Source organism: Helianthus annuus, chromosome 13 (assembly GCF_002127325.2).
Source record: "Helianthus annuus cultivar XRQ/B chromosome 13, HanXRQr2.0-SUNRISE, whole genome shotgun sequence".
NCBI lineage: Eukaryota > Viridiplantae > Streptophyta > Magnoliopsida > Asterales > Asteraceae > Helianthus > Helianthus annuus.
Window position 1 is genome coordinate 156,393,793 of NC_035445.2, and position 23,016 is coordinate 156,416,808.

At 37.0% G+C, this 23,016-nt stretch overlaps 4 protein-coding genes and 1 long non-coding RNA gene across 5 annotated transcripts; 4 read left to right on the forward strand and 1 right to left on the reverse strand.

Moving 5' to 3' along the window:
• The first annotated feature begins 252 nt into the window (after window positions 1-252).
• On the forward strand, window positions 253-2,497 carry LOC110899884. The gene is made up of 4 exons (XR_002570621.2): window positions 253-686; window positions 770-851; window positions 1,389-1,443; window positions 2,280-2,497. It is a non-coding gene; the product is annotated as an uncharacterized LOC110899884 (long non-coding RNA).
• Window positions 2,498-3,969: 1,472 nt separating this feature from the next.
• Window positions 3,970-4,865, forward strand: LOC110899882 (NDR1/HIN1-like protein 1). The gene has a single exon (XM_022146777.2). The coding sequence runs from the start codon at window positions 4,071-4,073 to the stop codon at window positions 4,707-4,709; it is 639 nt and encodes a 212-aa protein (XP_022002469.1). The 5' UTR covers window positions 3,970-4,070; the 3' UTR covers window positions 4,710-4,865.
• A 4,549-nt stretch (window positions 4,866-9,414) lies between these two features.
• On the reverse strand, window positions 9,415-12,116 carry LOC110899881 (NDR1/HIN1-like protein 10). The gene is made up of 2 exons (XM_022146776.2): window positions 11,205-12,116; window positions 9,415-9,665 (listed from the first exon to the last, which is right to left on the reverse strand). The coding sequence occupies exon 1, from the start codon at window positions 11,959-11,961 to the stop codon at window positions 11,227-11,229; it is 735 nt and encodes a 244-aa protein (XP_022002468.1). The 5' UTR covers window positions 11,962-12,116; the 3' UTR covers window positions 9,415-9,665; window positions 11,205-11,226.
• Window positions 12,117-12,457: 341 nt separating this feature from the next.
• Window positions 12,458-13,063, forward strand: LOC118485904 (E3 ubiquitin-protein ligase XBAT33-like). The gene is made up of 2 exons (XM_035982421.1): window positions 12,458-12,774; window positions 12,878-13,063. The coding sequence occupies exons 1-2, from the start codon at window positions 12,598-12,600 to the stop codon at window positions 13,061-13,063; spliced, it is 363 nt and encodes a 120-aa protein (XP_035838314.1). The 5' UTR covers window positions 12,458-12,597.
• Window positions 13,064-18,023: 4,960 nt separating this feature from the next.
• On the forward strand, window positions 18,024-23,006 carry LOC118485905. The gene is made up of 9 exons (XM_035982422.1): window positions 18,024-18,151; window positions 18,241-18,307; window positions 19,196-19,325; window positions 19,931-20,052; window positions 20,149-20,392; window positions 20,487-20,531; window positions 20,660-21,247; window positions 21,314-22,039; window positions 22,171-23,006. The coding sequence occupies exons 1-9, from the start codon at window positions 18,024-18,026 to the stop codon at window positions 23,004-23,006; spliced, it is 2,886 nt and encodes a 961-aa protein (XP_035838315.1).
• Window positions 23,007-23,016: the final 10 nt, after the last annotated feature.

Below are 23,016 nucleotides of genomic sequence, written 5' to 3' on the forward strand. Positions count from 1 at the left end.
TAAAAGAAGATATAAGTATGTTATTGTACCACTTATTTAAATTGTTTTCATAAAATGCGAACTATTATAATATAGAGTTACATCACATGTTTATTTTTTTTTTATAACCAATAATACATATAGTTAATGGAAATATTAATTTATCTAAGTGGATATTTTAGCAATATATTAGATGACGTTGAACTATATAATAATAATAATAGAAGATATCTTTGAATTTCAAGTCTTTTATCCACATATAAATTCTGTTCCGTCAAGCCGCATTTCTGTGCTTTAGCCTTATCCCATATTTTCCTAAGCTCAAACGAACCGACCTGACCGGTATTTATGGATGACTACTCGATCATTCATCCGATTTATACCATTCAGACTCCTTCTTTATCCCACAAAACCCCAAGTTTCATCAGCCATCGATCGTGCCAATGTTTCCGTTTGATCTAACAACCGCCAGCAGCCACCACTCGCCACCTCACCGCAACCACCGATTTGACCACCGCCTGCCGCCGCTACTCGAACCATTGGAATCGCGAACCAGCCATCACACTCCGCTAACCACTGTAGCACCTTTGTTAGCCGGAGCTTTCTACGACGCACCGCCCATCATATCCCGTCGTAACCAACTTTGTTCGTCGGAACTTTCCATTTACCAACGGGGTTCCGTCACTTTAGTTCTCCGATCAGATCAGGTACCAAGTTATCGTCCCCCTTCGTCTTGTTTTTGTTATCGTGATAAATAAATTTCCGCATAACGCTAGTCCGTTGTGTTCAGGCTGCCATCATTGCTGCTTCTCGACTTGTTTCTGTTCGAAACTTTAGTCTTTGGTGTTGGTTAGCTTTGTTTTGCAATTAAGGTATCGAATCAAATCCTATTCTACGGTAAAAGTTATGGTTTCGCTCCGATCGTTCCGGCGACTGAAGTTCTTATTATTTAGAATTAACATAACCCGAGTAAAGATCTAAAAGTTTTGATAATGTTTGTTGATTCATAATCCGGTTAGCATAAAAAGAGAGCAGTTTTAGCCTCCTGTATAGTTTTTGAATTTAAATTGGAAACTCATAAATATTTATTCACTAATTACATGCTTTTGCATTGCATTGGTGTTGTGAGGGATCCACAAAGAATTCACTTAAGTCGATAGGTATTTGACATTTAGGAACTTAGTTTTTAGAAAATTTATTAAACGACTATAATGACTTTTAGAAATTTAAATTATAAATACTAATGCCAATCAAATGCTTTAATTCCTAAACTACTTTTGGAATGGTCACTAGTTTTAGCTCATTATAATAATTAGTCAAGAGTTGTAAGGTCTTCGTCGCCGGACAATCGTTGAGTCATAGAATTATCTAGCTAAATTAATATTTGTAATTCAATAATGAATATATAGGTTTGCGTACTATTTGAGGACGACTTAATTTATTTTTGCTTCGCTTGCTAACAAGGTACGGATTCTGTTTCTTTTACATTATAGTATAATTTTATTTTTCGTCAGTCGTTGGTACGGATTCCTTTTCTTGACATCATAGTATTTTTATTCAAGTCCGTTACTTTGTAGTACGGATGTTTTCGTCACTAGTTCGGTTTCGTATTGTTATATAGTTGGTATGTATTGTAGCATGCAATAGACCTTAGACCTTGTACTCATTATTGCATGTTCCCTTTAGACTTATGGCAAGATACTTTTATTTCTGATACGCTTTGTACTCTGTCACCCGAGCAATTATAAGACTTGTCGTTGGGGCGTCAACGACATGGCACTCATCGTGACGGTGCGTAACTAAAGTTCACGGCGTTTCTAGTTTGTGCTTGTGTAGCACATGGCCCCTAGAGGCGAATAAATCGATCTTAGCTCTGACTCCTGACTCCTGACTCCTGACTCCTGTTGAGATGGAATACTGTGTGTGCGCCTACACACACCATCTCGGCGCATGGACTATGGCCATGCATGCCTCTGTTTTGGCTCGTGGGTGCTTCTATATTACGTGACTTGTTTTACTGTTATATGTTGTCACGTATGTCTTGTCTCTGTTATGATATGTTTGATATGTTATATGCATCAGATTATGTTCAGTGTCTGTTATCTGTTCAGTATAAGTTTTGGGATTCAAGTTATATAAGTATCTGTTTCAGTGCCAAAATCTAGACTTGTTTAACATCAGTACCGTTCATGTTTCTGTTCGCATGTCTGTCTTACTTTTACTGTTGATTTCTCCGTTACTGAGCAACTTTTTGGCTCAGCCGTAGTTTCTTTCTTGTGTTTGTCTTATTTGTTTGACAGGTAATTTGGGAAACGTGGGGAATAAGTGAAGAGTGTCATGAAGATAAAGATTTATTTTTATTTCGGTAATGTAATGAAAATGTAATTAGGATCTTTTGTTTTCAACATTGGATTGGTTTTAGTTTTGATATCTGTATGAGTGACACGTCAGCCTGTTCAGGTTGGGGTGTTACAAGATAAGTGCTATTATATATTCATCATGGCTTTATAAAATTGAATAAAAGATAACTTTATATGTGTTTTGAATAGTTTATAATTTTGTATGAATATTTTTTATAAATCAAGAATTTACATCAAATTAAAACTTTAAAATTAAAGTGATTAATGATCTTACATCAAATTTGCCGTAAAACATGTAAATAAAATTGTATCAATCAAAACGGTGTGATCTTGACGGCGTGTTGGTGTATATGAAAAGCAAGAAATATATGAAAAGCAAGAAATGAGGCAATATTCGCAAACAAAACGACAACTATACAACAAACCATGGAACAAATCAAGTTGTATACCTTTGGATTAAGAATAGATCTACGCTTAAGTCTTTAACTTGGAATAATTGGTGTAATTTTTTGTTATAAGCTTGTTTTTGCTAGAGTCTTGCTAGTCTTTTAATGAAAGTTCTCGTTCAATAAAAAAATTATATTTTGTATGGAAATAAATTTGCTATTATAAAAAGGATATCATATTTCATTTTTTATGCAAAAGTTAAATAAAAGTTCAATACAAAACATGGGAGAATAGAATTTTGAGAATCACATAAACACTTATCTCTATTATTTTAACTACGACACATAACACACTTATTTAATCATATAACCGTCTAACAAGAATATCTATTTAATTATTATTAAATTTGGCCAAATTAAATATACGTATTTTGATAAACTAACCCTCTAAATTTAGTCGGATAAATGAAGTGAGAGAGAGAAGCGTACCTCAGCCGCGACGCAACGTTTGCTTCTTTATCACATGGTGGGTGGAAGCAGTTGGTCATCAATCGCCCTCTCTTTTCTGGTAAAACATTTTCACATATTTCTCCCTTTTACTTTCTCATTTTTTACCTAACAGTCCCTCCAACAACTTCCTTCCTTGCAGTGGTTAGGTTTTTCAATTTTTATTATATTTTGAAGTTGATATTAACACTACTTGTTATTGTTAGTTATTATATTTAATCAATTTCAAAAAAATATAAATAATATGAATTGTGAGATTAAATATTACCTTATTTGTTTGTCAAACTAAGAAAATTTAACTTATTATCATGTCATACAATACGAGAATAAATTTTACGTCTTCACTTTCATTCGCGTATCATCCTGAGTTAAAAATACACATCTCACATATACATATACGAAGATAAAAAAAATCATGTCGAGAAAGTAGGCCGACTTTACGTGAACATAAAGTGAATACGTAAAATAAAATGCTCTTATAATTTTATAAAAATAAATAAATATGCTTTTAACTACTGTAACAACTCATAGAGAAAAGGCTAGACCAACACATTCCATTTTAGCAAGTTCCAAAACCAAATACATTATATTTTGTTTTCCAAAACACCTTTATCTTAATTTATGTAAAAAAAAAAATTCTATTAACGGTATTAGAAAAAAAAAGATAATAAATATCTAATAATTAACAAACTAGTTTTGTAAATCATTAGCTAACATTATACTACATTGCTATTATATATACACACACATATATGACTTCTGTTTATCTCCCTCTCATTTCACCAAAACCTTACCAAAACCTCAAACCATCTTAGCCTCCTCACAAGTCACAACCACCATGAGCGCAAAAGATGGTTGCGGCCACCACCACGACTACTACAAACGCCGGAAATTCTACTACCATGTAATGGCAGCCATTATCGCGCTAATCATCCTAATCCTCTTTGTAATCCTTCTCATATACCTCATCCTCCGCCCCACGAAACCTACTTTCACCCTCCAAGACATCACGCTTTACGCGTTCAACATCTCCACAACCACCACTACCCTCACTTCCAACCTCCAAATCACCATTTCCTCTAGGAACCCAAATTCCCGAATAGGGATATATTATGACAAACTAGACGTATACGCCACATATAGGAACCAACAAATCACACTACCAACAATGATTCCGCCAACGTACCAAGGCCACAAGGATGTTAATGTTTGGTCTCCATATCTTTATGGAAATGAAGTTCCAGTGGCACCATACCTTGCAATGTCATTGGCTGAAGACGAGACTGCTGGGACAGTGTTGGTTAACGTTAGAGCTATCGGACGAGTGAGATGGAAGGTTGGAACGTTTGTTTCGGCAACGTACCGGTTGAATGTGAACTGTCCGGCTTATATAACGTTTGGGAATAAGAACAATGGTTTTGTTGTTGGTCCTGCTGTCAAGTACCAGGTTGTTGAAGGGTGTAATGTGGATGTTTAAGGTTAGATGTTTTAACGCCGTTAGACGACGTCATGTGAATTTTGACTTTTGTAGTTTTATGCAAAATATTTTTAAGCTTTGGTGTTGTTCTAAGTTGACATATCAGAATAATGTATTCACTGGCCAGAAGTTTATAAAAAGAGTTAATTGCTCGGATGGTCCCTGTGGTTTCATGTTTTTTACGTTTAGTCCCCATCTTTTGAAAATAGCAGTTATGCTCCATATGGTTTGTCATTTTATTACTCGGATAGTCCCCTGGCATTTACTCGGGGGACTATCCGAGTAACAAAATGATAAACTATAAGGAGCATGCCTTCTATTTCCAAACTAATTAACATCTACTCAGGGGACTATCCGAGTAACAAAATAACAAACCATAGGGAGCATACCTGCTATTTTCAAAAGGTGGGGACTAAACGTGAAAAAACGTAAAACCATAGGGACCATCAGAAACATTAAGGACTCTTTTTTTGGTGGTCAATGATAGTTTGAGATTTTGTTGACTTTGTCAATTTTGTATATAGCTTTAAAGAAGGGACATTAAGTGTTTGGTGGGTTTGTTTATTAAAAAGATAAGTTTGATGTGTTTTGGTAACAATAAAACTAGGAGGGTACACGAGTCGGTTGAACCTTCTAACCAAACCATAGCCGAAGTTGTCGGTCGTACGACCATTTGGTTGAATCCAGGTGTGTAAACGAGTCGAGCTTTCAATGTAGTTAATTTGTATAAGTTTACACACATCGTCATGTATTTTGTATTAAAATTATATAGATACAGAAAAAAAAAACTTTTTTTATTAATCTCTTAACCTATTCGCTTAACTGTGAGACCAACTCATGAAACTTGGTTTCTTAAATCATAAATCACACACTGAAATGTATTACTCTTAATACAGATTTAGCTCAAAATGGTTCGTTTAGTTTTTACCCTTTCTAAACATCCCAACCACATACCACCCGTGTAACTTGATTGTGACTTTTAAACCTTTTAGAACACCAATTATGCATCTTGAAACCTTTTTACAACATAGTAGTAGGTAAATTGGATTTGTATATATGTTTGATTCACTTTACCTAAGTCGATTTTGTGCATGATCGACAAAATAAATGATTATTCGTCTTTTTTATTATCATATTACCTATATATTAAAATTACCTATATATTAAAATTACAATGGAATGAATAGTATCATCACTAACAGATGAGTAAATGGTATCGGGTACCGATACCACTATCAAATTTACCAAACTGGTGTATTTTCAGTACCGATTCGACACCGGTATTCACTGGTTAAATTACCTATATATTAAAATTACAATGGAATGAATAGTATCATCACTAACAGATGAGCAAATGGTATCGGGTACCGGTACCACTATCAAATTTACCAAACTGGTGTATTTTCAGTACCGGTTCGACACCGGTATTCACTGGTTGTTACCCTCAAATACCGGTGCCGTACCAGTACCGACAGGTACCGAACCGTAACGTACCATGTATATTCAGTACCGGTACCCACTTTTGGGAATTTCGGTAACGGTATTTTGGGTACCGGTTGGTACCAAGCTCATCAAATCATGTAGCAAGCAGCAATACCTGTAATTGCACAATTTAGATTACTTTTCATACACACAGTAAGTAAACTGTATTTCGTTTGAATGAGGTTTTATATACACAACAACTTATTTTACTTTCTTTTTTGTCTTTTTCTGTAATGAATTAATTGTAGCATGTAAAATTAACTTGGATATTTAGAATATTGATGAGCAAATCGTATCAAATCCTGTAATCAAACCGGTACCAAATTTACTATACCAAATCATTTTCGCTACCAATTTGGTACCCACCTTTTGGCGTTTTCAGAATCGTCACTTTCGGTTCGACACTGGTCTAGCACCATACCTGTATTTATTGATTTTTACCTTCAAATACCATACCGTATTGTACCGAGTATTTTCGGTGCAGGTACATAATTTCAATGATTTTCCGGATCGGTACTTTCGGTGCGGTTACCGGTACCAATCTCATCTATATTTTAACGTGTTAGCACCGTAATAACTGAACTGAAAAGTTAAAACAACCGAATTTCCAACGTGTAGCACGTGTGGATCCTATCTAACTACTATAATAAAAGAAACCAAATTTTGGACACGTGTCATTCATTGAAGATATCCTCAAATTTATATTTATCTAAATAAATAAATAATAAATTAATATTAAATCTTATCATACCTTAACAAAATATTATCCTCAAATCTAAATTGTTGATTTAATATATTTTTAAAACAAATACCTCTCTTATCTACTTATCTTATATTAAATATATAGATAATAAATTAATATTAAATGTTATCCTAATTTATTAAAAACATAACTTTTTTTTTATTATTTGGTATACAAAATTATGTTTATTCAACTCGAGTAAAACGCAAGATTTTAAGGATATAGTTTTTTTTTTTTTTATTATTTGGTAGATTTTCAACCCGACTATACACGGGTTTTTTTTAAAGATACGACGTTTTTAGTATTTAATATACAAAATTACATTTATTTAGGATATAATTTTTTTATTATTTGGTAGATTTTTCAACCCGACTATACACGGGTTTTTTAAAGATACGACGTTTTTAGTATTTAATATACAAAAATACATTTCTTTAATCTGTGTAATACACATGGTTTTTAAAGATATAACTCTTTTTTATATCTATTCAACACGTGTAATATACGGGGTTTTTAAGAATGTAATTTTTTTATTATTTGGTAGATTTATTCAACTCGATTATACACGGGTTTTTTTTAAAGATACGACGTTTTTAGTATTTAGTATACAAAATTACATTTATTTAATCTGTGCAATACACATGATTTTTAAAGATATAACTTTTTATTATTTGATATATAAAATTACATTTGTTTGACCCGTACAATATGCAAGGTTCATAAAGATATAATTTTTATTATTTAACTAGAATTATCACCCGCCACAATGCGGCGGGGGATTCATTAGTTATATATCATGTTAGATGAAAGACAAATGTTTCTCACATGACCACAAGCCTATGTGTAAAAGCGAGAAAAAAATAACTAAGTCGATCCCTGACTCGCACGTTGCGACAAACCTATCAAACGGGAAAAATAGACGCGCTGCGATGGACATGTCAAACAGGAAAAAAATAGATGAAAATACGTTGAACCCCACACGCACGTTGCGGGCTGTTAACTCGGAAATTTAGAACGACACGTTAAAGGAGAACTTATGAAAAATGAAAAGTATATAAGAGACTAAAGTTGAAAGTAAAAAAGTGTTGAGATTAAATTGAAAAGGATGAAAAGTTTTGAGTTGAAAGTAAAAAAAATAAAGCGGTTAAATTGCAAAAGATGAAAACTTTTAAATTAAAAGTGTTATTATTATTATTATTTAATAAAAGAGATAAATAAAAAATAAGTGTGAGAAATTACCAGAGAATGACACGTGTCCAAAAAGGATTTTTGTTTATTAGTATAAAAAGATATATAAAATTACATTTATTCAACCCGTGTAATACACGGGATTCTAACCTAGTTATTATATATTAGGTTATTTAAAATCGTTTTTTAGGACGAAGTGACTATCCTTACCACGTCATTTTTATTTATGTTTTGATATTTGATATCTGTTTGCCGTTGCTGACAAGCCTTTTGTAGTGATTAGTTCCCACCGCAACGCACGAGCGGAAAATCAACTAGTTATCATGATATATGTTAATAATGTTAAATGAAGGACAAGCACATCACACAATATTGATTAAAAATAAGACCGGTGGACATAAAGATCATTAATTAAAGATATCCCACCAAAATTAATTTAGAAGCCCAATGAGAGCCAATTATTGCACTTTGGTATTAAATCACATCGCATGTTTCATTTCAGTGGGGTTTTCTTTTTCCTGAACGGCTATTTTATTTTATATAAAATCATGTTCAGTGCTTCATTTCAGAAACACACAATCGCAGAAACCTTATAACAATTACATAAAGTAGTATTAATATAGAAAAAGTATATCATACGATATGACTTAACGTACGTTGCGTGTACACGAGGCAAATTCGCATGTTATAAAAATCTAATGCTATAAAATTCGCATGTTATATTACTGAAATCACATATTGTATACATGAAAGTCTCATCTAAATCGCATGTATATACATATTTGAAAGTCGCACTTTATAAACCGATTTCACATGTTCAATTGGATACAAGAAACAAAATTAGAATTTGTACATTTAGTGACTAAAACTACATAACATTAGTTTTTTTAACGGCAAATTTGGATCGCTGACATGACAGACCACTAGAGTATTATCGTGTCACAACGAACCACCCGATCATATCCATCTCCACTAGGCAATAATGTCTATACACCAATTTAGAAGGAAACCCAATAGGGAAAATCCCCCTTGTGGAAATCGAACCCAGGACCTAGTGATTCCTAAGCCTTATTCCACCCTCAAGATGCCACTATGCTATATTACCATAGGCTATAACATTAGTTAAATGTTTAATTAAACATTAGCCAAGGATAAAACATTGAGGTAACTTTAACAATGATACAAACTAATTGTAACAAAATGCAGCAATGATCAATTTTGTGGAGAAATATAACACTGTTTTTTTTTTTTTTTACTCTTTTCATTGATCTTTATTTCAGTTTTAATCATATATTAGCATGAATATAAACATAAAATTCCGTAAAACCAATCAGATTCCTTATAATACAAATTGAAATTTCTCATGGGAGAGGGTAAGAACATGTATACAAACAAACAGACATTCCAGCTTTTCAAACCATTGCTAAGGTTGTGACTTCATGTTGAACCAAAAAAGGCTAATATGAATGGTTTACACTAGTCGTTATTGCCTCAAGAATTGTCGAACACACTACTTCCTCAAATTGCTCAATGCAGCTCCGCGACTAACAAAATAAAAAAAAAAAATTAAGTGAGGGGACACAAAAAATTGCTCATAAAATCATAATTTTGCAAATCAACCAACAATCGATGAGCGAAAAGGGTTGCTTCAATGCTACTAGAATCAACATTTAACATGATGTGATCAACAAAAAGATTATGCTACAATCATGATGCAAGTATAAAATGATTTTTATCTCTCTCATTTACCTTACTTGATTTGGGTGATGGTGTACAAATCATCTCTTAGGTGTTCCGGCTAGCCATAGTCTCATAGATGTGACCAGGAAAAATATTCAAGGCATTATGCTAAACAAACAACTATGTGTAATGTAATGTGTGTGCGTAATGTGTGTAAAAATCTGAATCCTGACTAACAAATAGAAAATGCACACTATAACATAAACCATATAATGATTCTGCTTGTCTGTCCACATCATTGCAAACCATCACAACAGAACTTGTTTGATCTAGCTTTTAGGTGATTTCCAATTTTGATAACGGTTAAGACTTTCTATTTCCTTTTGGTAAAAGAAGACCAAAAGCAGGGGACCATAGATCTCAACAGCTTGTAGCAAACTGTAGTTTTTCAGATTCAGACTAATGTTAAGTAAGCATAAATCCCAACAGCTTTGGCCCATAACCATAAATCAACAAACTCGTTTGAGCCCGTTGCCCGCAAAGGTTTCATCTTTACAAGTTGTTTTTTTAAAGACATTTTTCTACACGTAAAGTTGTACTCGCAAGGATTTAAACCCACATCCTATGTAGTTAATATCCCGATATATCAGTGATATATCGGTTATCGGTCCCCTGCCGAGATATCGGTACAAAATATCGGTCAGAATATCGGTACCGATCATATCACCGATATTGGACCGGGGTTTGACCAATATATCACCGATTTTCCCGATATCAGTACCTTTCTTCTTAGTTCTACTATCTGCCTTTTTTCTTATTGTTGCTATTAGTGTTTTAAGTCTTAATTGTTAGTTGTTATTGTTAAATGTTAGTGTTTTAAGTCTTAGTAAGTTCCTACTTACTACAATTGTTAATGTTTTGCAAGTTGCAAACGGTTAATTTGTTAATAGTAGGAGAGTATACTGAATTGTTAGTGTTAAATTGCTATATATATAAATTTAGCATGATATTAAAATTACCGATATCCCACCGATATCTCAAATATCGGTCCTTGACCGATATCCGATATTTTACTGCATTAACTACTTAGCCCGCAGCATTGTACCTAACTATCATCTAAACTTGCACTCGAATTTACGACATAGGTCAATAAATCTGTACACACGGATGAATGATAAGAACTCAAATCTAGTCAATTCTTATTAGCTTTAGTAATTAGTTAATGCTTTACAAGATTCCAGATCATCATGGATGATCAACAATGTATTACAATCAATAAGACATGAAGCAATAAAACATAGTGCATTCAAGATTTCAAGCAACATGCAATTGGTTAACTATCAAACATACCAAAAAACTATGCTTTTTGCACATCATTTATAGTAATTATGTTAAAAACATACCTCAAAATCTTTCTTAACCAATTCACAACCCCACACTACATTCCTTCGAACCGCCAACTAAAGACCCATTACCACCATTTCCATCAACCCGAACCGACAGATTCGGGCAATAAACCCTCAAAACCCTCCTCCTAGCCCACCAAGAACCCGCCTGAAACCGAACCCTACTCACCATCCTCAAATTAAACCCAACAGTCCCACGGCTCCTTTCGCCGTTAATCCCATCCCGACCGTCAACATACGCTGTTAATGACGCAAACATTGCCCTAATTTTGGTCTCATTCTTAACCCCCTGCACAAACGGAGCCACTGTAGTCTCCGAAATCGAATCCGATTTATAATAAACTGCAGCTTCAATTTCATCATAATACAATACGATTTTCGAATTAGGGTTTGTAGCAACAAACCGAGCGTCCCAGTTACCTGAAACTAACGAATTTGAAGAAACGTTGAAGTTAGTTAGGGTTAGGGTTTCGACGCGAAATTGGGGGATTTGAGGACGAAGAACGAGCCACATGATGAAGATGATGACGCCGGTGGTGAGGATGATGCCGATGAGGAAGGCGAAGAAGCGGTGGACGAAGGTGGTGGCGCGTGGAGGAGGCGCGTAGGGGTTGTAGTAAGGGTTGTTGGTGACGTGGAAGTAAGGGTTTTGTGGGGGTGGGGTGACGTAAGGGTAGGCGGTGGCGGTGGTGGTTGGGTGGCCGGTGGTGGTGGTGGCGGGGTAGCCGGTGACTGGTCTGGATTGATCGGCCATTGAGGGCAAATGGTTGTTAATGATGAGGTGATGATTGGTGGTTGTTTGGGGAAGTAAGTTGGGGAAAGATTGTCATCAATGTGTCTGTCACTGTAATTGGAATCTTGAAGCTTAAACTCCACTAGACAGATAGATGCAGAATGCAAGATTTTTAAATAAGTGAAATTAAGGGTATAGATTAGTAATTCTGGTTTTATACTCTTATGTAAATTAATTCGTAAAATATCTATATCTATATATAATCTAAAATTTAGTTACATGTTGATGTTTTAAATACAATACTTAAAATAATATTGATTAAAATAATATATTACAAAATCATAAGTCCGTCTCCATCCACCTTATTCCTTTTAATTAGGGTTTTGAACATGGAAATTAGGAAAGCTGTGGAGAAAGCCATCGACTCTCAACCTCTGAAGCTGTGGAATCGATCATCCACAAACAAACCCCTTCTTGATGAATTTTCACGGAAATCACCAATTTGTCATCATCTAATTATCCTCCACAAATTCCCCAAATTTCGTCTTCAACACACTGATAGTTGACCTAATTTCCAATCGCACACATTTCACCTATATATCACCATCTGCTTTCCGATCCACAATTCTTCACAAAATTCGCTAATAATCGGTGAAAATGGGGAACTCCTTTGGATGTTCAGCCTCCGGTGAACGGTTGGTGTCGACTGCCAGAGATGGAGACTTCATTGAGGCGAAGATGTTGCTCGATTGTAACCCTTGTATTGCGAAATACTCCACTTTTGGTGGATTGAATTGCCCTCTTCACTTTGCCGCTGCTAAAGGCCATAATGATGTATGAATTTATCGCTTTTCACCTGTTGATTTTGTGTTTAATTGTTTAATTTGGTGTTTATGCTGTTTTTTTTTTTTTTTTTTTTTGTGTTTTGTGGTTTTAGATTGTTGCATTGCTGCTTGATAATGGAGCTGATGTTAATTCTAGGAATTATTGTGGTCAGGTAATCATTCTTCGGTTTCGAAATCGACATGGACATCCAATATTAGCTTCGAAGATATGCTCACCGAAGTTCCGAGCGATTCTCTGTTCTTCATCGATAAATCCAAAGGTTAGATTAATAGCTTAATTACTTGGCTTAATTACAACTTAATTACTTGGATATTAACAGTTTAATTACTTGGACATTATTGTAAATTGAATGACGCACGCCAGATGTTTGTTAAAATGCTCGACTGAAAATTAAGTTAGATTTCGATGACATAATTAACATAAAAAATAAAGTATAGGAATTATAATTACAAAGTATATCATCTTTAATTTTTTAACTGCCGATTAATCATAGTTTGTGTTACAATAAACTTAGTATGTATGACTTGATAAAAAATTGTTAATTATAGATCAGTTTTAATCTGTTTTAATCAAATCAGTGTTTGTTATATTGAAAGCTTAGTTTCAAAGGATTGGTTTTAGAGTAGGTAGTAATCGTTGATGATGGAAGTAAGGATGGAACAAAATCAGGGGCAGTTGAGTTTGTGAGGAAGTATTTGTGCTCCTACGCATGAATCATGGCAAATGAGAAGGTATAAGAAAATGCTCACCGAAGTTCCGAGCGATTCTCTGTTCTTCATCGATAAATCCAAAGGTTAGATTAATAGCTTAATTACTTGGCTTAATTACAGCTTAATTACTTGGATATTAACAGTTTAATTACTTGGACATTATTGTAAATTGAATGACGCACGCCAGATGTTTGTTAAAATGCTCGACTGAAAATTAAGTTAGATTTCGATGACATAATTAACATAAAAAATAAAGTATAGGAATTATAATTACAAAGTATATCATCTTTAATTTTTTAACTGCCGATTAATCATAGTTTGTGTTACAATAAACTTAGTATGTATGACTTGATAAATTGTTAATTATAGATCAGTTTTAATCTGTTTTAATCAATCAGTGTTTGTTATATTGAAAGCTTAGTTTCAAAGGATTGGTTTTAGAGTAGGTAGTAATCGTTGATGATGGAAGTAAGGATGGAACAAAATCAGGGGCAGTTGAGTTTGTGAGGAAGTATTTGTGCTCCTACGCATGAATCATGGCAAATGAGAAGGTATAAGAAAAGTGACTTTAGTTTATATGATTTGGTTAAATCATGCTTCGTCTTCTATATATTTTTTTAATTTTATTCAAGAAAAGTGATTAACACTCCTAGTTTTTAAGTTAGTAAGCTAATGGTGTTCAAAGAGTGAAGTTAGATAAAAAAAGGGAAAGGTATAAGTTTTATGTACGTAATTTATTTTGGGATTTAGAAATGTGTTAGGTGTTGGTTGAGTATCTTTCTTTTTTCCCAATATTGAAATTGTGTCATTATATCATATTATTTCATAAGTAAGATTTTAGGGTTTTAATTATGGATATTGATTAATGAGGCTATTTACATACCACAATTGCATGATCATTTAATGGGGCTGTTTACATACCACCACAATTTACGGTCGGATTTACTTGCATTGATTATTCATAGTTTCTTTCTGGGAAGGTGAATGGTCTGAATTTCTATTATATGAGCTCCACCTTCCCTATTGTTGTAGGCCCATATTCAGACTTGCTACTCTACTATCATGGCTAGCTCTCTTAGTGTGAATACATCGGGAATTGGTGTTGGCAACCAAATGGTCCTTGCTGACCTCCGTGAAGGGAGTACCGGCCCCATCACGGTTATGGTTTGCAGAAAGTGGGACGTCACAAGTGTCAATGGACGCTACATGAGCACCGACTATGTCGTCAGTGATATAAAGGTAACTCTCACCCTTTTAACCCCCGTACCCTTTCCCTTTAACGAGTTTCATCGTTATTGAAAGTCTGCTGTTTGGTTTGCACAGGGAGGTGTGATGCATTGTACCGCCCTGAATAACATTGCACACTACTTCTTTGACAAGCTCAAAGAGGGCGGGATATATTTACTCAAGGGTTTTATAGTCCAGAGCACCGATCGATACCGGATTCTAAAAGACAGCCCCTTTGTTATCGGGTTAAATGGCTCCACGACTGTTAAGAGGGTTGACGATGCCAGTGGTTCATTTACGCGCTACCCGTTCTTACTTACGGCATTTGAGGACCTCGAACCAACAGAGGGCAAGTATTTTGTAGGTATGTTTACTCTCCTCATGCTGGTGTAACGGTTGTTTGCTTTTCTTATATAAAAAAATGGTCCAATAAAGGTTAGAGTACTTATTGGTTACTAACTAAACAGTCATGTTTGTAAATTGCATATTCCACTAGTCCCTGCACGTTTATATTTGAATTTTGAATAGTAGCATTTACAAAAATGAGTGTTAAATAAGCAGAAATCAATCTCTCACAACTGTGTTTTAACTAGCTACTGATAAAAATATCTGGTCAAACGTACAAGCAAACAGAAAACCCAAAAACCAAACCATATCCGTACGAGAAATAACCGAACGAATGGTGAATTCGGTTTTTAGTTCGGTCCCTAACCGTATCCGAATATAAATTCAGAAACCGGGTTCCACAAATCTTGCTTATTCGGATAACCATACTGAATGAAAACGAATAAACCAGATATTAACTGGTTCGATCAGATAACTGAACCGAATAAATTAGTTTATTCAGTTGAATCTGGCTCGGTCAGACTATTAGACACATTTCCAATTCAGACTTATTTTCGTTGTGCTGCAGATGTTATCGGATATGTTACTGAGGTGGGGCTGCAGTCTGTGAAAGCATCGGGTGCTCGCGCGGTTGAGTTCAAGCTAACCAACGAACGGTAAGTGCCTCATCCTTATTGTCCGTTTGGTCTTTCTTTTTCCCTAACTTAAGTCTTTCAATTTTTAGCCTTTTTTTATTCTCACAGCAATCGTCGAGTTAGAGTAACGCTGTGGGGTCATCTGGGTGATGCTATGATTAAGAAGAAGGACGAAAACCCGGCTGTCTATTCTCTAATCCTGACTTCCATGAGCGCAAAGTTTTACCTGGGTACGGTTGTTTTTCGACACGTGAATTATTATGCGTACTACTTCAAAACTCTTTACCTAACTTAACACAATGCAGGCGTCCTTGGTTTGTCCAGCTCATCGTCAACTATGCTCATTGATTCCTCCGAGGTACCCGCACTGCAAACTTTTAAGTTGCCTGTTAGGTACTGGTACAGCCTTTGTCACACACACTTTAATTATCTGTTTTTATACGCTTATTGCTCTAGCTGAATATGAAACTATGCTTCCCAGCTGTGTTGCTATTGGAGATACTAGCGATCCAGTCACCGAGGATGTGGTCTGTGTTGGTACCCTACAAGAGCTTGTGGACAGAGTTCGTGCCGACAAATCCAAAAAGAAGGTATGTATCCCAACTGGCTGTTTGCATTCGTCTCCCCCCATAGACCTACATAAGAGACTTTGAACAAGGTTGGGTTTTGGGGAAAAAAATGTTGCCCCTGATGTTACATTTGATCTGCATTTAAAAGTCTCGCGCCACGTATGACCGGCTCATTTATCATGCTGGTGTACACAATAATATAAATTTGAAAGCAAACTGTATAGTATAGTTATGTTTACCGGAAAATGTTCCGCTATTTTCGCCCGCATCGTAGGATTAAAAGCGCTTTTAAACATATATTTAAAGGCCTTGCATTTATGTACCTTTTATTTGCCCTTCACCCCTAAATGCACAGCCTTCCGTGCTTGCTTTTAGACGTAATTTGCTTTTTGGCAACATTGTACGCCATCTTTGCGGGATACTTCGTGGAAGTCTTTTAAACGTATTCATTTTAATTAAGCGATTAGTGATGCAGTGTTATACAATTTTAGGTACACCTGAGATTGTATAATGTGAAAAAGCTTAGAAATTATATTATACACATACAAAAATATTATTCGTACCGCTGTTAGTAGGGTTCTACGTGGCGAGTGATGGGGGAGGCTATATAACTGACCAATAAGTTTTTACAGACCTTTTATTGTATAAAATATATATCTATAGTTATATTTATACTTCAGTATGAAACCTTAGTGATAAATGAATCATTGCTTTACAACAAATTTTGTAACCCATGTACTATCTTCAGCATTGTTAAGCACACAAGATGTTTGTTTACCTTTCTTTAATCAGTTTGGGCCAACTAGGGTGTGTGTGGGCCTCCTGTACCTGGGCCAGCCCGTCTCATCCCATCATGTACACGTGTGGCCGCATAGAATACGTTATACCATCACGTGGTTATTTGTTAACTACTAAACAGAACTGTCTAACCTACCAAGTGTGCGGAAATAGGGATTACCCTCCCCGACATAACCTGCCTATGGGCCTACCATGTGTGAAAACACCGTACATACACCCCCCTCCCACACCCTGTTTGCCTCGCTGAACTAGCCCTTGTATTTTGTTCGTTGTAGAACATCCTTTTCCGGAACGTTGTAGAGATTACGTCTATTAGAACCAAGCACAGCTGGTATCTTTTCGCGTGTTCCGGTAGCCAGTGTCGTAAGGGACTAACGAGAGAGGACGGTTACTTCATTTGCAAGGCGTGCAAATCCAAGGTTGACTATCCAAGGACGAGGTATATACTTCAACATCTCATGCACAAATTCATTACTTTGTTCCCCTTCCCATATGATGCCATGATTCTTTGTTGTCCGGGGTGATTTGGTGCCCTTCTACCTTCACCGCCAAAGAATTTTGGCCTCACCGTACCATTTTTATTGATCTACTATACCCTGCTAGGTTTCGGATTCAGGCGGATGTAACTGATGGAACGATGAGCACCGTTGTCATCCTCTTTGATGAAGTTGCTGAGCAGTTGGTTAAGAGGACCGCAAAATCCTTGGTAGAGGAACAGTTGAAGGTATGCGCACTACTCATTGTAAGGTGGTTTTGAAGCATATGTGAATTTGCTACGATAACTTTTCTAGTTTGTATTTGGTATGCAGGATACTTCTATTGATGCTCCCATACTACCCTCCGCCCTCGAAGCCCTTATTGGAACAAAACACACTTTTGAGATTAAGAGCCAAACATACTACCGTTATGGGGAATATGAGAGCTTCAATTGCGCGAAGATTGTTGGCCCTGGTATGGATGATACAGATGGGAGCGTTAATGTTGTTGCGTTGGATTTGGGTGCAATACCATCTGGCTCCCTAAAGCGTGGTTCGAACCTCCCGCCCCCGACCCCCGGAACTGGACGCAAACTTAGAAAGTTGTAAGTTACACCTACCAATTGTCCCCTGTTTCGAATGTTTACATGTCGGAACTTTGCGCCAATACATGCATTCCCATGTTTCTTTGCAGCTACGTTGAAGAATTGGATGGCGATGATGATGGGGTGTCCGTTGACCGTGTGGATGTTACCGATGTGGTAGACGATAGTGGGGATGCTAAGAAGGGTTCCCGCTGATATGGCGATGGTCATTTTTGATCTTCTTTAAGTGTTTGCGCTCTTGTGACTTTCTCTTTTATGGATTCAAATAATGTGGCGACACCTATGAGTTGTGCCCACACCAAAACTGTGATGTTTTTCTATTGCGCGATATATGTTATTTTTCCGCCTTACCAGTCTCTCTGGCTTTATTAAAACAATTCAGCCACGTATTTACGACGAACGAAAATACTCCGCCTAAAAAACAATGGTAGAGTCCAAATAGGATCATAATATGCACCTACGAACATACATTTCCAAATACCTTTAACCAACCCCCGGCATTTTTATATCACTTTTTTGCAAAAGCGGGTTTTCAATCACCCTAGAAGGGTTCTATAAATGTTTGTTCAGAATGATGCATACTCCAATAGAATAATACCAATGAACAGCGTAAAATAAGTTTTGGAATCATATAAGACCTACATGAATTTTTATCTAAGATGTTGAATTATATAGATGAATGCAAATGTACAAGCAATAACCGTGTCATTCTACAATCTTCGTGAACACCTACCTGGAAGTCTGCATTACAAACAACAACGAAATAAGCAAATTATGACTTGTGCTAAACAAATACCTTACAACATATGACCTTTTCCGTCTGACTGTGCCTGTATCTGTTATTTGGGTAAAAAAACAGGCGCGTGCTCAACAATAAATATAATATTTAAACCGGCTTTAACATGCATTCTTTAAGAGTTATTTACGGTATATTTTGTGCCTTTTCCTTCACATCTACTTGCTTTGTTTTACCACCCCCCCGGGGACATGTATGAATGCTTCATTTTGGACGATGTATTATGTAACATTGTATGCAACATGCAGCTGCCTGTGCGCCCCTTCGTGATGCTCGAAGCCTCTTTCGCCTTTCATACACATTCACGTGTTATGCCTAACGGGTTGATCCAATACGTTTGTGGGCTAAAACTGATTGGCCAGGCTGGAACGGACAGAGGTATGAAACTTTTAATTGCAGTGTTACCCCGACCCCGCATATGGAGTTTTAAATACTGAATTCTACCCCTTCCTGTTCCCTCATAAAAGACGAGGTTTGCAGGTTATGGCATGCTGCTCCTGGTGTGGTTAGTAATTCGATACAAGCCCGCCTTTGTTCCCATACGTTGTCTGACGGAAAGATACAAACATATTTCGGTCTTACATTGATTAACAGCTGCAGCGATGCTAGCATCGTGGGTAGCAAACATTCTATCCATATACAAAGTCGTAATTATGTGGGCCTTGGTGGGAAGGCCGTGACATACTGTGGGCCTACACTATCTAGCATAAATGCATCTACTTCCTATGCTGACCCCAACGCAGGTTAGCTATACTGTTTGTGAAAACGAAACCATTTAGCCATCATGTTCGCGTACCGACATGCGTGCACGCACAAATTACAGCTCTAATTAGGCTGCAAACAGTTTAAGCCCTCCAATTTTGATGCCACTGCTATCAAGCCGCGCTCAATGGATTGGAATTTACTTTCATAGTTAGTTATTTATACGTTTTCTACCTACTATGTTGTGTTTATTCTATCTGCATATTATGTGTCTGTTACAGGTGACACTCAAATACAACCGCCAGCTGTTACAGTGGCCACTGGTACTACCGCTAGAGTGGGCACAGGAGAATCAATAAAAGGTCGTCCCCATATTTCCTCATCAACGTCCCTCTGGGACGCAGTACGCTTATTCATACTTTTTGGGTTGCACACTTACATTATCCCTCATCCCACTACGAGCCCTACATAATAGTTGTTCTCTTAACATATGTTACAGGTAAAAACATCATGCGGAGCGATGCAGTGCAGATGCGGCCTGTTTTATGTCCACCAACAACATATTCTCCCTCCGTATCTGCCCAAGGTCTACATCGTTATCTACGATGTTTACTACTATCCTTTTACCATTTCCGTAACTATTACGTTTTTTGCAGACAATATTTCCTGCACGCCACGGAATTCTCATCAAAACGTAGCGGGCCCATCGCGTCTGCTTCCTTCTCGCCCTAAAAAAACAGAAGGTAAAGCTCCATCACTACCCTGTACCCGACTATGCTTTTACCCGTCTATCATCCAGCATAGGAATAACATTGCCATATTTTATTATGTTACCAGGTGTTCGTATTCGCACCCCACGTAGGGCAGCGTTTGCATCAACAGGTATTGTCCAACCCTATTTTCTTACCATGCATGTTTTGTTCCCTTTTGCATCTGACTTTACTCCACTGTTTGATACGCTGCTCTTAATCCGTGCGTTGTACTAAGTTTACCTGCTACAAATATTATAGGTGCGCATGTTAAGTACCAAAGCCTTGGCCGTCCAACCTTCACATGCCATAATTGTGCAGCGATCATGTGGTATGAAGAGAGGAATAAAAATACAAAGTTGTCTGATGGGACGACTTTCTCTTCGTGCTGCCAGGATGGCAAGGTTTTGCTTGCTCACCTTCTTGATGCTCCTGAACCATTAAGATCATTACTTGATTGTAACGACCCAGAGACAGTTAGATTCAGAGAACATATTAGAGTGTACAATAGCATGTTCTGTTTCACATCATTTGGGGGAAAGATTGATCATGCTATAAACAGTGGTAGAAGCCTATACACCTTCCGAATAAGTGGTCAGAACTACCACCGAATAGGAGCCATGTTGCCAGTTGAAGGTGAACAACCTAGATATGCTCAACTGTATTTCTACGACACGCAAAATGAAGTCAAAAACCGTATAGCTGCTTTGTTTGGCCAGGCCCATTGTCACAACACATGTGATGAAGCAATTGTTGCGTCCCTCATCAGAATGTTAGACAAACACAGTTCTTTGGCTAACGCCTTCCGAATGGCGCGTGACTGGTGCACTCAGAATGAAAGCAACAATTGTCAGCTACGCTTACTAGGCCAAATAATAAACAATCCACAATAAAATCACCCTAATGTGTCTGAAGTTGCTGTTCTTATCACAAACGACTTTGGGGAAAACACCGAGCCACGTGATGTTATCGTCAGTACAAAGCACAGCGCGCTTCAACGGATATCAGAATTACATCAGCTTTACATGCCTTTGCAGTATCCATTGTTGTTTCCGTACAGAGAGACCGGGTTCCACGAGCGAATACGCTACCATGACAACACCGGACGTCGGGCGACTAAACGACAGTGTGTCACGATGTGGGAATACTACTGCTACAGAATCCATTATCGCAACAATGAAGGCACCACCCTGTTAAGAGGCGGTCGTTTATTCCAACAATATTTGGTTGACTCATATGCGGCCATCGAAGAACAAAGGTTGTGCTGGATGAGGAATAACCAAAATGAGCTGCGCGTTGAACTCTATCATAATGTTTGTGACACTGTGACGCGTGGGGATACAAATGCTGAGGCTATCAGACAACGTATAGTTTTGCCGGCAACCTTTACGGGCAATCCAAGATATATGATCCAAAATTACCAAAATGCCATGGCTCTGTGCCGTGCTTTTGGGAACCCCGACCTGTTTGTAACATTTACAGCTAACCTAAAATGGCCTGAAATCGAAGACATGGTATCTCTCATATCAGGACAGAAGTCTCATGACCGTGCAGATGTTGTATCACGTGTTTTTAAGCTAAAGCTGACCTTCTTGATTGAAGATATTATGAAGAAACAAATCTTTGGCAACTGCAGAGCAGGTAAAGTTTGTAATGCCTCGCCCCTTTCTTTTGCTATCAATTCTCCCACAAATACTAACCTTTTTTAGCTTTCTAATTTTCCCCCTTTTTCCCTCTCTGTCTTGAATCTTTGTCCCCCTGGTTATATACAGTTGTTTACACAATTGAGTTTAAAAAACGAGGCCTACCGCACGCGCACCTTTTTTTGTGGCTTGAACATTCTGCCGCGTCTCGCACGCCTGCTGGTATAGATGATTTGATTTCAGCCGAGATCCCATCGAAAATTGACGATCCATCCGGCTATAAGGCTGTAACAGATTACATGTTGCATGGTCCATGTGGGAATGATGCGCGCAGTGCTCCGTGTACAACAGATGGAAAATGCATGAAACACTTTCCGAAACTATTTTATCGAGAAACGACAATTGACGAAGACGGTTACCTGGTTTATCGACGACGAGATACCAAGATTTTCTTTATGAAGGGCAAAACGAAGCTTGACAATCGGTTTGTCGTCCCATACAACCGTTATCTCCTCTTAAAGTACGAATCGCACATCAATGTTGAATGGTGCAACCAGTCCCGAGCAATAAAATACCTGTTTAAATACTTAAACAAGGGGCCAGACAGGGCTACAATGGTTGTTCAGGAAAACATTGGTAATGATGGTGAGAGGCGTGCACAACAGATTGTTAAGGTCGATGAGATTAAAAACTATTTGGATTGCTGGTACTTATCGTCGTGTGAAGCTGTGTGGAGAATGCTTGCATTTCCTATACATTACTCATTCCCATCCGTCATGAAGCTAACGTTCCATACACCTAACCAACATCTGCTCACGTTACGTGATTCGGACAGTTTGCCAGCCCTGTTAAACCGGGACGGGATACGAGACACGCTGTTCACCCAATGGTTTGCGCTGAACAACAGAGATGCAGCGGCAAGAAAGTTTACGTACGCCGAGATACCAACAAAGTATGTGTGGTAAGAGGAAAACA